This window comes from Colletotrichum fioriniae (assembly GCF_027942845.1).
Source record: "Colletotrichum fioriniae strain IMI 355084 chromosome Unknown scaffold_2, whole genome shotgun sequence".
NCBI classification, from domain to species: Eukaryota; Fungi; Ascomycota; class Sordariomycetes; order Glomerellales; family Glomerellaceae; genus Colletotrichum; species Colletotrichum fioriniae.
Window position 1 is genome coordinate 3,600,771 of NW_027076838.1, and position 14,555 is coordinate 3,615,325.

The window sequence follows — 14,555 nt, forward strand, 5'->3', positions numbered from 1 at the left end:
CGTTCGATGCCTCGCAAGTAAAGTCGTTACCTTGTCTTGAGTTTTGACTCAATCCTCTCAATCTCTGCATCGAGACTCGCCCAATTTAGTGCTCTGGAAAATGTCGCCCGCAAGCAGAGCAATAAGAGATTCCGAAAGAAGGAGGCTAAGACGAACGACAAACGCGTAAATACCAATCTTTGCACTAAGGTTCTACTCGTGGAAGGAACCACTGACCATATGCTAGATGTATTAGCTGTCGACAAAGCAAGATCAAATGCTCCGGTGAGGAGCCGTGCGCGAATTGCCAACGGCGTTTGATGAAATGCGAGTACTCGGAAGGGACAAACATCACGGTGAATGCAGAGAGGTATGTGAAGAATTTCGAGATCTTACGACTAGAGATCTGATAAAGTCTCCAGAGCAAGTTCAGGGCGGCAAAGGCGTGGCTCAGAGCAACAATCGATACCAGGAAGCAAGCGTTCTCGCGGTGCGGCGTTTGGATCCGATGACGATGCTTGTAGTGAGTAAAGCAAAGCCCCTTTCCCAAGCTGCGACCATGAGCTAATTTGTGAGCCCCAGATTCTCAGTCGGTTGAGTATAGGTCATCTCAGTTGCATGACTATTCTGAGTGCGTGTACACAAGCCCTTTCACGTTGCCCTCTACGACTATCAAGAACACCCACAGGAACAAGCGCAATTGGAGTAAGTGAGCATTTGAGGTTGAGCAGGCGTTCAGACTGACAACACGTGCACCAATAGTTTGGCTGGCTCCATCATCAACATGGTCTTTCACAGCCCGTCTCACCCTAATGATGGCTGAGAGACTTCAGGTTGAAACCCCTTTCAGTGCCCCTAGCTTTCTCAATGACGAGATATACCCCTTGAGATGGAAAGCCTCAACGATAGATGGTCAACCAGACATTAGTGGACTTCCTTCCATTGACCATGCCATTTATCTCTTCAACACCGTAAAGTTTCATCTTGGCCAGAATTATCAACTCATTGACGAGACAAACTTCGTCAAGAATCTAGAAGAATTCTACTACGGCCTGGCTTCCAAAAAAGCAGCAGAGTCGCCTCTATGGTTCGTACAGTTCTTACTCGTCTTGTCCTTTGGGCAGGCCTTTCTTTCGAGGTCAAAAGACTCAAAGGAGCCGCCTGGCGCAAAATTCTTTGTTCGCGCCATGTCGTTACTACCAGATCCGAACTCTCTGTGGAAAGACAGTTTACTAGCCATTGAGGTGTTAGCTCTTGCAGGTCTCTATTTGTATTCAATTTACCAGAGGGAATCTGCTCAATTATATGTGAGTCTTCGTCCAGCCTTGTCATTGAGTCAATTGATTCAGGACTCATCTGATCCACTTGACAGATCGCTCAAGCGATTCGGATAGCTCAACTAGAGGGCTTGCATACCCAACTTCCTGAGGATGCACTCGGGACTCAAGCGGTTGCTCGTTGCCGCAATCTCTGGTGGACCTTATACATCATGGATCGACATTTCTCCTGCTCAGTCGGAGTCCCCATGAATGCTCAAGACGCAGACATAACTACTGTGCTTGACCCACCGAGTATATGCTCTCAGCGTGACGCAACGCTTGGCCTCCAAGTCAAACTCTCGCGTTTGCTATCATCAATTATCACTAGTCAGTCTCAGCTGTATCCCACAGAGATTCTTGCTGACCCTTCGACTTTAAAGCTATCTACAGATCCGAGAAGACTCCACTTGGAGAGTTTCTTACTTCGACGAAGTCCATCCTTCATACCTTAGCTGGTCACGCACAGGAGATTGAGAGGATAACTCGATTCAAGTTCCAAAACTCGGTGGATGCCATGCCAAAAGGAACAAGAAGCATTACCTTGCTATATCATCAGGTGAGTTGTGAGTTCATGCATTCAGTCATCTTGCGACTGACAATAGTCTTCTTCAAGTGTGTTATCATGGCGACGAGGCCCCTTTTTCTATCCGCCTTGAAACAAGAGTTGGGGAAGTTTGAGTGGAGCGGAAGAGATCCACAAACCTTCTCACCTCCCTTGAAGACTCTGGTCGAGACGGGCATTAAATCAGCAGTGAAGACTCTTCAAATTCTGTCTGGGGATGATAGTCTTTTAGGTAAGTCCGGGCACAGTCTGACCGTTCCTGTGATACTTCAAGCGATTCTCACTGACCGCCAAACCACCAACAGAAGTATTTCTACCATTCGAGCTAGAGTATGCTTATGGAGCTGCTATACACTTGATTATGGCCAACGCACTCTTCCCAGCGGTAATAGGTGTCGATGGACCGGCTCAGATGGAACAGACACACATCATATTGGATGACATGGTTAGTAAAGGAAATTTGGTGGCTGAGGTTCGAAAGGCAGAGTTGGTTCATTTGGAGACTTTGTTTCGCGAATTCAGGCGGCGGGTACGTAACCAAGACTTTGAAGATGGTATCCCTTCAACTACTAGAAGACGTCAGTACATCCTTCTCCAGCCTTTCTCTCGTCTTTAGTCTTTCTTCCGTCCCTAGTCTTTCTCTAATTTCCGCTCTATCTCGAACTTTAACAAGCGGATATGTGGGAAATAGAATTGGACATATGGGATTCGTTATTAACCTTCAGGAAAGCACGTACATATTTACTGACGCCATATAACAGCTAACGGGATACATTCGGATTCAATTGAAGCAATCACCGATCCCATCACAGCTCAAACTTTCGTCAATGAACCTGACTTGGTATCTACGACGACGCTGAGTGAGTCGCAGCCACTCGCGAGTGTGTTTTCGGATACACCAGATAACGCCGAGTTTCTTGAGACTATCGGTATCTCTTCGGATGATTTCCTTTCAATTGTGGAACAGATGGGGGATGAAGATGATCTCCCATTCTCAATGATGGACTTGGGACAATTTTGGAAGTAATCAGCGGCGCGCAGGAGACAGGAGATTCTAGGTTTGCTGGTGGATATCAAAACGGATCAGACTCTCTTGGACTAGTTTCTCAGTCTCATTGTATAATACATTATTAATTAATGCCGTACTCATCATTAAGAAGGCCCTTGATAGCTGTAAACTGATGTCTTCGACCATGCTTATTCGTATACGATGGTCAATTACCAGCCCGTGTGGTAGTATCCGTCCCAACTTTGATGATGCTGAACGTGGGGTTGTTGCATATTGACTGGCTGATACACAGGGCTGTGTTGGTATCCAGAGTTCTGCTGCCACATGGGCGTTTGTACCTGTCCAGGGGTCGCTGGTGAAGATAACGTTGTGGATACAGACATTGCTGACATGCTGGAGGCGTGCTTCATGTCGTACATTGAGCCTCTGTCGAGGAGCGGAACTCCCATGTTCTGATCAGGCTGCGTGACATGCGTCGCGTGGTAATCGGCAGGCATATGGCCTGACAGACCCTCCTCAAGTCCGACTAGTTCATCAATCAGTAACGTACGTAAAGAGCAGCTTTCTGTTGTAGACTTACAAATCAGTATATATAGCAGCTCAGCGATGACTGGTACCCAAGCTGCCAGGGCAAGAACTTGTCCAAACGTCCACTTGTCGTTCTTATCAATGCCATCAGCCGCATTGATGATCTTCTGGCGGAAGTGAGTAAAGTAGCCCAGTATGCCCCACATGACCAGCAGGTTGATCCAGGCGACCAACATTCGCCAGCAAGATCTCCATCTCTTGACCCAAGGCTTATCGATCATGCCGGGAATCTTGAATCCAGTAGTGACGAACAGCGTTAGGAGGAGCCATATCATCGGCAACGCAATAACCAAGAACTGCGTGGCTTTGACAACGGGCCAGTACTGCGAGCCACGTTGGTCACATTCAAAGTTCCTGTGTCCACTCTTTCGTTCTTTGTAGTCTATCTCCGCTCTCGGCGCCAGATAAACTACAGTCACGCTCAGACCCCAAAGGAGGGCAAGAACAGATCGGTGAAGCCACTTGCGATGGCCATCGTGCTTGGCTAGGGCGTAGAGTAACATGACCGGGAAGACAGAGTAGTTGGACGCGATTAGTGCCAAGGCTTGCTCGTAAATCGCATCCGCTGATGGGAGGTCAGGGTTCACCTCTGACCTCTCCTTGAAATTTGTTGCGGCCGAGTAGACGGAAGCTCCCAGCATGGCCACTGCGATCAGCATCGAGCCGCTGAGGAACATGTCGAGCGATCCGCGGAATGAGTCGAGAATGCGACCGCTCAGTCTTTGTTTTTGCTTCGGTCGTGTCTTCTCCCAGAGGTTCTTGTTGAAATGGCGTCGCACTTGGTGAATTGTGAATGCGATGAGGTACATCGTCGCTAAGATGGCTTCGAGGTAGTAGGATACCACCACCTTCACATTGTCAGCCAATAGATCTTTGCCCAGCATAGCGACTTCAGGTGTTTTGCACTTACTCCGATGCCGCAGAGATCTTGGCTTCCTGTATATCCGACGGCCTTGCAGAATTCGGCCTCACAATGCTCCTTTGGGCCCCATAGAACAGTTTCGTTGAATCGTGTACTGAAAAGGTAGTATGACGGATCGCTCGAGTTTTCCGGGTATGGTGTATGATACATATTGTAGGCGAACCAATATGATACCTCGGAGTAGGTAGTCTCGTATCCCTTCGGCATAGCTGTGGAATAAAGTGTCATTGACAGCTGTACACTCATTCCTCTAGTTGACTTTGGATCCCAAGGGTCAGGTTGAAGCATGGCAGCCAACCATTGACCCCAATTCGTGCAATTGCGGTTGAAGTCCAGTTGCTCCCAGGTCAGGTTCCCGGAGCCTTTGACCTCCGTACCCGGAACCCAAAGGTCCATGGTCTCGGGATCGTAAGAACTCATTGTCGAGTGGCTTTCACGCCTGTTCGAGGTATCTCTTCGCGGTATCTCTTCGCGGTAACTGAACGTAATATGCAAGAAACTGTGGATTCGAGTGGGGGACAAGCAGCCATCCATGGCGCGGGGCACAGAGACATTCTTAAGGCTGGCATGATCAGGATATTCAAATTGCTGCCCATCCCGGCGGCCACCATCTCCGTATAACAGCCGCACTCTTTCTTTATCGTGGGCGTCTGGGAATGGCTCTGAGAATGGGCCGGTTCGACGCAGCTGAGCGCCAGGGCTGACAGCTAAGACCAATAAGGAACGAATCATCGCGACTAAATTACTACGCGGGATGACTAGCGTAAGCCACCATCCCCAAAGCGACTTACGAGGTGCCACTCCTAGCACGTTGCCAATAAGGCTGGCCATTCACTGCATTCTCAGACCGCCATCTCGCTTGCGAAATCTCCGCTAACGGGGGTTGGGCAGGGAGCTGTGGGAGCTAGACGTTGGGGGCCGGGGGAAGTTTTGTTGTTGCCTACGGCTAGAGCTCGGTCTCTGATTCACAACCGCTCTTCGGGGTCGCTTATTGCGGTCGCAGTAGGCGGAGGAGAGTCTTACTTGCACGGCATGACATTTTTATTGGATTGGGCCGATATCTCTCTATCGATCGATAAGGGTCCCAATCTTCAGGCTAGCTGCGATGCTGTGTATGTACGTGTCTTTGCCAGTTGGATTTCCTCTTGATACCAACACCCTTCTCTTGCGAGTATTTGCATCCGGAGAACGGGCAGAAATAACCCTCCCCTTCCGAATGCTGCTCTTTGCAGTGTCGTTTGAGGTCTTTGCTGTATCGGAAAGCCCAAGAACAGTCTCCCACTCTACACTTGAACGGCTTCTTATGCTTGATCTTACAGCGACTGCGTAAAGGTCAGCAACTATGTTTCTACATGTCGGCAGTCTAGGAATGGCGTACTTCACCTCCCAAGGTCTTGCGTAAACACTTCCACACTCGTCACATCGTAGCTCGTTTGGCTGTGTGTCTCCAGTGCTCTGAACAGGGCTCGGGGCGATCTGTTCTGAGCCTGACTGGCTGCCATGCTCGTGATCTTCTTGGTTTTGTTGCAGTAGAGACGGGCTTGGGGCAGGTGCCCCATATTCCGGAGATGAACTTGGCTCATTGTTACTCTGCTCTCCATCCTGCTCAACAGGCTGAGGTAAACTTGACGATGTACCCCAGTCATATTCACCTAGTGGCCCGCCACTTCCGGTCTTTACCCACGATGGATCTACGGTCTCAAAGCGATGATGATAATGTTCTCTTGTTTGACCGGTCGAGCCTTGCGAGGTCGAACTAGATATGTAAACGGACTACCAAACGAGTGGAAGGAGTGTTGAGCCTGTTGAGAAAATCTGACGGCAAGAGCAGAGTTCTAATGGCCAAGAGGGGAGAGCTAGAAAGAGGGAAGAAACGGTCGGCGAAAAGTTGAAAAGAACGAGTGGCTTAGCACCACCGTGCCGGCCGTGACAGGAAGAAGCAGAAGAAAGGGAGTCGTCGAGGGAGGAAACTCCTTTTATGTTCAAGAGTGCGATCGGTATGCGGCAAGTGCTCAAGGGAATAGCAATTGAGTTTTGCCAGGCCATCCATGCAATTGGTTGCGAATAGCTGTAGGCCTCAACTCAAAATGCAGCAACATCTCTCATCGCTATGCAGTCCGAAGGTATGGATGGCACAGACTTTATCCGATGATAAGTGTTGAGGCAGGAAACATCAAGCTTTCCTAGCCCATAAGTTATGAGCTTGGTCTTACTTACCCTCTGACGACCTACTTTACCTAGTGAGCACCGCATTTAGCACAAGCTCGACTAGACAGTCAGAAGTAAAATGGCTGCTGTTTATGACAGGCCGAAACTCATATGCTTGTGTATTACTGTGAGTCGTGCAATTGCATACTTTCTTCTACTTGCTTCAGTATGTGTTGTGTTTCCACAGTTCGCGAGGGAAAAATGCCACCGGTAACATGATGCGGCTGTGAACCCGATAAACCTAGTGATGAAATTAGTGCACCACTAAGACCGGTGCCTGGTTTGCCAGCGCTTAACCTAACGTCGCTCGGCTATGCTAGTTAAGGACTAGAATCGTCCCTGAAAGTCTGAAGTAGGCCATGGGCTCGGCTGGTAGCACAACCGGCCGTTTTTGGGGCGAGTGTCCAGTAATGGTAGTGTGGGCATATTCTCAAGGCTGACTCGGACTATGGTTGAGTCGTTCAATGTAACCCAGCATGGCTTTCCGCCATGGCAGGAATGGAGCCATACTCTAACTCTAAAGGCATTTTGTGAAAAGAATGGCACGCGATGTGGCTGTTTCATTAGCCGGACGCTAAGTTATTTCCCGTCGCATCTTCGGTCAAGTTGAGACTACCTTGCACACATGGTCGAGATGAGAAACTCTCTACTCATAATGAGTACTTTTGCAGGCCGAATCTAGTAGGCAAACGTTGTCAATTATTCTTGATTATTACAGCTAGAATGATAACCTCTATCATGGCGAATATTGTATCGCCTAGGTAGAGCCAGCATCGAGGATGCTCCTCAGCGTGATACCAGCTTATTGAGAACTTTTCGAATATCCGAAGCCACATGTAGTGATAGTCAGTCCCGAAAACCGGCATTCAAACAGTGTAAGCTCGTAGGTCAGGCAAGAAATGATGGTCGATCAACTGAGATAGGCTAAAAGATGGGCCAAAAAATAGGCCGAGAAGAAATTCGCGATTGATGTCGGTTGAATGAAAGCGAGTATGTGATGAAATGACAAAGGTACGACTCTCTTCTTATAAAACAATTATTTTGGGTTGTATTAACAGCGAACAAAGAATAGTAACAACCTTTCTTCATGAGCTTTCTGTCTCTGAATAGACAGGTCTTGAAGGGCTGTGATCAGAGAGTATCATCAAAAATTCGTATGTCACAAAGCATTTGTCTGATGTCTTCAAATTATGTGTTTTACCAGGAATGCTGGTGTCACTCAGCTAATCTGGCTCGGGGATCTGAGAATGAATTCGACAATCTACATAATTCTGGCAGCTTCCTGCGTCAAATCTATCCTCCCATCAGACAGTTCCAACATCTCCTCCCTAAAGACGCTACTTCAAGCACCGTGACGTTCACTTAGAACCTACACTCTCTCAACTTTTGCATACATTCTCAAAATGGCGCCGCGTGCCGAAGACTCTTCATCTGCCGCCGAATACGCCGAGCGCGTCTTCCAACACCTGGAAGATAACCGCCCCTCTGACGCGCCTGCCAATTTCTCAGACCCCCACCAAGGGAAGTCCAAGGCAATCGAAAGATCGAAGACTGAGAAGCTCAAGGCTCAGTTGATTCAGCGTGGTAACGATGCCTCTGGTGAGTTCCAATCTCGTTCTAAATCTGGTAAGTTCCGCCTCCAACACGCGGGCTCCTTCGGCGACGGTCGTGTGAAGGAGCTCGTTGCCAACTACGAAGCTCGATCTCACCGTGCCGAGGAGACAGTTGAAGAATCTGTTCGACGCAAGCCCGTACTTGGAAAGGATACCGACGCCACAACTAGTAGCGAAAGTGAAGAGGACGAGAAGGATTGGATCAAGGTTGTAGATGCGGACTTAGATTGAATAGAAGGCTATCCTGATGCTTTTAGACAAGGGTGCAAGAATTTGAGCTTCTGGCGTTTTATTTATTTGGTTTTCAATCATTCTAAAATGTAGAGGGATTATTTTGTATTTATTTGAGAAACCATAAACTTAGTCAGTACTACGAAAGGCCAAAGATTCAAAGTGATCTCAATCTCTGAACAGCTGTTTTGAAATAGCCTTGCCTACCTACTCCTCCTAGGCTTTCCAGGACTTCTGGCCCATATGCACTACTCTAGTATGGCCCACTGTCGTCTCTGCAGAATATGTATCTCTTGGCTCCCAATCTGGGCATTATATATCAAGGGACCAGGCAGACAAGCAGAAAGCCGTGTAAGCATCTCCTTCTTCATATTCTGCAGCTAACCTCGAAGCAACCTGTTCTCTCCATCAAAAGAGCTGGAGGTACAGAGCATGTAAGTTATCTTCAGAAAGTGAGAGAATTAAGACATGCCGAGTTTCTAGGATATCTGAACATGATGTCAGAAGGATTGACTTGATCTTACGCATTGGCCTGGCGGCCCTGTGCTTGAGGCCCTTGGCTGACATTGATTTGAGACGACAAATCACAAAGGGCTTGTACTTTGTATTGTTATACATCAATGCTGCTCAAAGAACTACGGGACACAGTGCATGTCCCCTTGTCTGTTGTCTGTTGTATGCCCTTTTCTAGCATAGCTGCCTGTCTCATTTGCTGTCCTGAAGCTTCTTATGACTTCTTAGGGGCTCTTGAACTTAACTTGATTATCTACTTGGTACTATATAGAGCAACCTTCCACCCGAAACTTATTCGAGAATGTCGCATGGACTTGCAACTTCTGCAACACGCATTCCCCGATTTCGAGAACGTTGCCGCCCACAATGGTGCAGCCCAACAATGACGAAGACGACTACGTCTTTCCTGATCTTATCGAAGTTTCCAACGACGAACGCGATCATCCCCTAAGTGTCATCAATCATCCAGCATCCCCATTGTCCACAGGCTGGGCGATACTTGGGAACTCTGACAGCTCCTCCGATGCCACACATAAGCCCAAAGATGTGAAAGGCTCACCCGACCGGTCTCTCCCAGCTCTTTCCAACCGCACCTTGCCCCCTGAATTGGAGAACTGGCTGCGTCCCCCATTGTCTGCCACGATCCCAAGACCACGCCCTGCCCTCATGTTCCAGGAGGCACTCCATCAATCCAAGCCCGCGTCCTCAGCTTCCCAATCTTTCCACTCGGCGGCTCAGAAGCTGATTGACTGGGAAGGTCGCCTAGCTCGAACCTTTAGCGGCGAGAGCACGAACTTTCTAGAAGCCGGCTCCTCGCGAAGAACCCCTCAGCAAGATGGCTTGAATCCGACTGGAGATCTTCGTGAACAGGTTCTGCGCTCCAACCGTGTCTCCAAGCAGGGCAAAGCTTTGGCTAACGAGCAATACTATCGACAGCTTCTCCGATCCCGTTCCGTCCGATCTAACTACCGCGTGCGCGACCTCAGAGAACATGCCGGCAAGGTACCGGAGCCCGAATGGCGCTGGTGCGGCTTCCCGGGTTGCGACAATGGTGCCTGTCGATACGATTTCCTTCAGCCATGGGGGACCGGATACATCACAGCCCCTCTTGATTCAGGAAGAGACTGTGACATTCTGAAAGAACTTCTTGACGCCTTTGGTTCTCAGAAATGGAACTATATGGCGGAACCCCACAGCCGGGTCTCGTTTGCAACATCTCCTCCTGTCATGAGTGCCGTTGGCCAGTTTCTCATTCGCTTCAACCATCTGCACAGTGCCCCTACGGGATGGGATAGGGATGACTATCAAGCTGCAGTGATGTATTTCACCGACATGCGCACCAAGCACTTCTCCGTATTGCGTCCGCCCAATATCGAGAAGCTTCACAACGAGATGGATAGTGCAGTCTCGCGTTCGAACCCTGCTGTGCCTCCCTGGCGTCTCATTCTTCAGTTCATCATGCGGCTCGAGGCATGGAGACAGCATCAGATCAAGCAAGGATATCCATGGGACTGGCCTTTGCACGATGCTCTTGATATGTATCGAACCATTCTCGAGACCTATGGGCTATCCAACGACAAGGGGTTCTCGACTCTGAAGACCGCGGTACAGGCAGAGCAGGACAAGGCTTGGGTGCTCTGGTGGGATCGTCACCGTCCCTGGACTAGCTGTAAGGTTGCCTTTCTTTCTGCTCTCGAAGGTACTGACAAGATTAATAGAAATAGAAGCCTGGAAGTTGATTCTGAAGGACATGATATGTCTGCTATGGTGGTCTATGAAGGCGTGGGACAGTACAAGCCGCATTGGTGGCCAAATTGGTCAAGAGCGCCTGGTTTGGACGCATCTTTAGAGCCTTGAGATATACTTTGGGAGGGTGGACATTTTTTGATGTCCTCACTTTCGATAGACGCAGGCAGTGTTGTTTCTGGAACGCTCTGGCGGACGACAGAGTAGTGCTTTCGTATCAAGAGACAAACGAGTTTGTCAACACCCAACTTGCACCGTGATCATCAACAAGCTGTATAGATTTGTGATATTGCTTGCTTATGCCTTTGTCTATGCAACCTTCCTCTTGTTGCTTTCTATTGTCAGGATTCATACTGTTGACAAGTTGATTCTTTGTTAGGTGCCCTTCTTCTAGTAACGTAACATGGAGGAAGGTAGAAGGATGATGGAAATCTTCAAGACTTTAAAGATGGAAGCAGCAATTAAAGCAGCTCCTCCTCATTTACTTTGATCTTGGAATCTCCTGTAAGTGCCTTCCTTCACGGAGGTGGACCTGAAGTGACCCGCATCACAGGAGTCAAGCCGGACTTCCTCTCAGCCGCGGACCTTAGGGCATGCGACTTCTTCTTCTTCTTCTTCAAGAGGACGGGGCGAGGGATGGCTTGTAGACGAAATAGAGATCTCTTACTGCTGAAGAATCTAAACAAACCTTCCCTTGACAATATCCTCTTTTTCCTCAACATTGATGGAAAAGAGAAACTCCAAAAGTTGCAGCTCAACCATCACCTCAAACACCCAGCGAAGGCTCTCGTCTGAAGCAGAAGATCCGGAGAAAAGATCCCAAGATGGCGTCTTCCTGCCTCCAGGAATTTCCTCGCGCCTCAGGCTCAGGCGACAGCATCCCAGCAAGGAAGGAACCCGAATCATTCTGCTGCCAGCTCGCTACTTCCACTCCCATCACTCGCCCAGAAGAATTCGTCAATCTCCTCGACCTCATCGTCAATCAATCCAAGGGGAACCATCCTGCCGCTGGGTTCGTCTTCGCATTTCTCAACTTCTCGAAGAGCAACTGCCTGTTTCCCCTGGCCTGCCTCGTCCACTTCTTTGAGGTATTCCTCCCTCAACCCATCATCACTTACCTCACGAGCGATTCTTGCCTCAGTGCCGCAAAGAGCATTAATACCATTCTCATGGAGGCTGAGGTGTCAGAGCAGGGCCTCTACAAGAATGCGAAGCGTAGCTGCTTCCCATCCACCGGCCGAAATCATTTCCTCCGCCTGATGAACGCGTCTGGACCTACCGTATGTCATCTCTTCCCATCTCAACATCTCATTTCCTGTTCATCAGACTAATCTTCGTCGCAGCCCAAGGGTGAAAAGAGCGCAGCCGGTGCCATTCGCAGAGGCCTTCCCGAACTTGACTACATTCTCTTCCAAGAAGATCTTCCTTCCTATTTCGAGCGTTCCAAGCGTTACGACAGCTTGCCCGGCAACCCGGTCAACTATCTCTTCTCAGCTCTGCCGCAAATCCAGGAAGATGACGCAGGCTTCAAGGGAAGCAACAAGTCTGCAGATTACAATCGTCGGTTCGCCCTTGCCCTCTGGCCCTATGCCAACTCCAGCATCGAGGATATCATCGCCAAGTCTGAGGACAAGGCTGCCTCTGACTTGTGGTGGGCCGCGCGTTTCGCCTTCTCTCTTTGGGATAAGTCCGACTTGTCTATCCGGTGCTCCTTCACCCAGCTTCTTGGCGAAATCGCTTTGTACCACAACTCTGAGATTGTCGACAATCCTGCCCCTGTCAAGCCAAACCACCTTTGCGAAGCTGTCGATGGAGGTCCCTGTCCCGGAGAGGGATACGTTCAGAAGCACAAGTGGCTAAAGTATGCGCGCTGGATTCATCGTGGAAGAAAGGACGAGGATGCCGACATCAAGGTCCGTCTAGGAGGCAAGTGTGACTTGAAAGAGCTCTTGAGCATCGAGAAATGTGTCACCTGCGGTCACGAGCGCCAGATCTCTCGCTGTGGCGCGAAGAAGCCTATGCACCACTGCAGCGGCTGCTACGTTGAGTGGTTTCCGCACCTTCGCCGAACTTACTGCGGCCCGAAGTGCCAGAAGAAGGACTGGAAGACGCACATTGAGGAGTGTCAGCGTCACAAGCACTTCATCCGAGCTGTCTGGATTCTAAAGGGCATCGCGGACAAGTTCATGGCTGCGACGTTCTCGGGTCAGGCCGTTGATATCTCCCCGATCGAGGTCCGTGATAACAAGACCAAGGCGCTCGACCTCAACGGCGTCTCTCGCTTCGCCGTCACCCCGGCTGCGTGTGCTGTTGGACCCTGGGTGGGTGAGCAGGTGTTCCCTCTCGGCAAGTCGTACTTGGCGGACAAGAGCCACGAGGACCGCGCGAGAGCGCTGGCTTGGGATGCCGGCGACAATCTCTACTACCACCTTCAGGCCATCGTTCGTCAAATCATTACCCGTAAGTATCACTCTCCAGCTCTATACCCTCATAATGCCATTTTCTCCCGTTCGTCTGTTTCGCGAGACGTAAAATAAGATGAACTAACCGATGGCGATAGCGCTCTGTGATGACGTGGTTGAGATGCAGATGTTTCTACGCAATGCCAACAGCATCACCTCTCTTGCCGCTGATCGATGCCGCGAAGGCCCCGCCATCCACACTTCCAAGGGCAAGGACCCGATGTTCTGGCCTCATCCCGTTCTCAATTGCCGACTCAAGGGAAGTGACGACTTGTTCATTATCGACCTTCTTGGTGCCAAGTTCGGCTTCAACGAGATCCTCCTCCCGGGCGAGGTATGGGTCAAGTCAAGGTACTCCTCCAGATTAGACACGATCCCAGTGGTAAAGATGAAGCTGACTTGGAAATATTACAGACTTGCGTACTGCGTTGGCTCGACGGTTCTCACGAACATGACGCCTCACTGGTTTCCCCGCGAGCAGCAAGGTCTCGTTTCGTGCCGTGACGAGGTTGCCTACACTTGGAGATCATGCATCAAGACATACATCGCCGCCAAGTGGCCCAACGTCCCCGGGCCCTTTGCCTTGTCGCATCTCAAGGAGCAGTTGTTCAGGGAGAGGACTTACATGTTCATGGTCCACTCGGACGACATCTTGAGGGAGGCCACCAACCGTCTGCGCGAGGAGCGACTCTTCCGGCAGTACCTTGTCCATGACCCAAATCCGTACTCTCACGAGTTTACCATTGGTGTCACCAATTGTCAGAAGGAGTGCGATGTCTACGAGAAGATCTGGATGGATCGGCGCGTATTCGACGTCATCGTCAAGGATGAGCTCAGCGAGCAAAACCAGCTGCTACCCGCGGGGTCCGAGACCATCCGCCTCATCGCACTTTGGGTCGACCGCTTAATCAAGCACGGTCAGAAGGTCAAGTTTGACTCAGTCGGGCTCCTTGGCCCTCGCATGGCCAAGCACTATAACATCTGCACCACGCACTCGTTGGACGAGCTTCGCGAGATTTCCATGCCCTGGCTCCTGTGGCATGGCATCTCCAAGGACTCATCCCAAAAGTTCTTCGAGCAGTGCAAGGGCATCGTCACCGACTACATCAATTCGAGTGCGGCGACGCCTGATCAGCTACTTAGTAAAATGACGTCGTCCGACGGCCTCGCCAAGTACCTGCAGACCTTGTCAATGGAGGATGCGCAAGAATTCTTGGAGATCGGATCAATGATCAAGTCTCCTCATAACTCTGCATCAATCAAGCAGCTGCGAAAGGAGCTTGAGGAGCGGGCCGATGAGAGAAAGTGAGGCAGGGCGTGAGATGAACCATGTTGGTTCCTTTCTAGTACCCGAGACACCGTCCCCCCCACTATGGTATAACAGGGGACGGCGCTTAGAAAGG

General features: G+C 50.0%; 4 protein-coding genes across 4 annotated transcripts; 3 read left to right on the forward strand and 1 right to left on the reverse strand.

The window, feature by feature from the left end:
- Positions 1 to 3,078: 3,078 nt before the first annotated feature.
- N0V96_002783 (uncharacterized protein) lies at positions 3,079 to 4,529 on the reverse strand (the record flags this gene model as incomplete). Its single annotated transcript, XM_053187167.2, has 3 exons — positions 3,079 to 3,395; positions 3,450 to 4,305; positions 4,368 to 4,529. The coding sequence occupies 3 exons, from the start codon at positions 4,527 to 4,529 to the stop codon at positions 3,079 to 3,081; spliced, it is 1,335 nt and encodes a 444-aa protein (XP_053054671.2).
- Positions 4,530 to 7,990: 3,461 nt separating this feature from the next.
- N0V96_002784 (uncharacterized protein) lies at positions 7,991 to 8,431 on the forward strand (the record flags this gene model as incomplete). The annotated part of the gene is made up of 1 exon (XM_053187166.2): positions 7,991 to 8,431. The coding sequence occupies one exon, from the start codon at positions 7,991 to 7,993 to the stop codon at positions 8,429 to 8,431; it is 441 nt and encodes a 146-aa protein (XP_053054670.2).
- Positions 8,432 to 9,310: 879 nt separating this feature from the next.
- Positions 9,311 to 10,897, forward strand: N0V96_002785 (uncharacterized protein; the record flags this gene model as incomplete). Its single annotated transcript, XM_065756621.1, has 2 exons — positions 9,311 to 10,613; positions 10,851 to 10,897. 2 exons carry the CDS (start codon positions 9,311 to 9,313, stop codon positions 10,895 to 10,897), a joined length of 1,350 nt encoding a protein of 449 aa, XP_065614990.1.
- A 617-nt stretch (positions 10,898 to 11,514) lies between these two features.
- Positions 11,515 to 14,461, forward strand: N0V96_002786 (uncharacterized protein; the record flags this gene model as incomplete). The annotated part of the gene is made up of 3 exons (XM_065756622.1): positions 11,515 to 11,970; positions 12,034 to 13,150; positions 13,251 to 14,461. 3 exons carry the CDS (start codon positions 11,515 to 11,517, stop codon positions 14,459 to 14,461), a joined length of 2,784 nt encoding a protein of 927 aa, XP_065614991.1.
- Between the last annotated feature and the right edge of the window lie 94 nt (positions 14,462 to 14,555).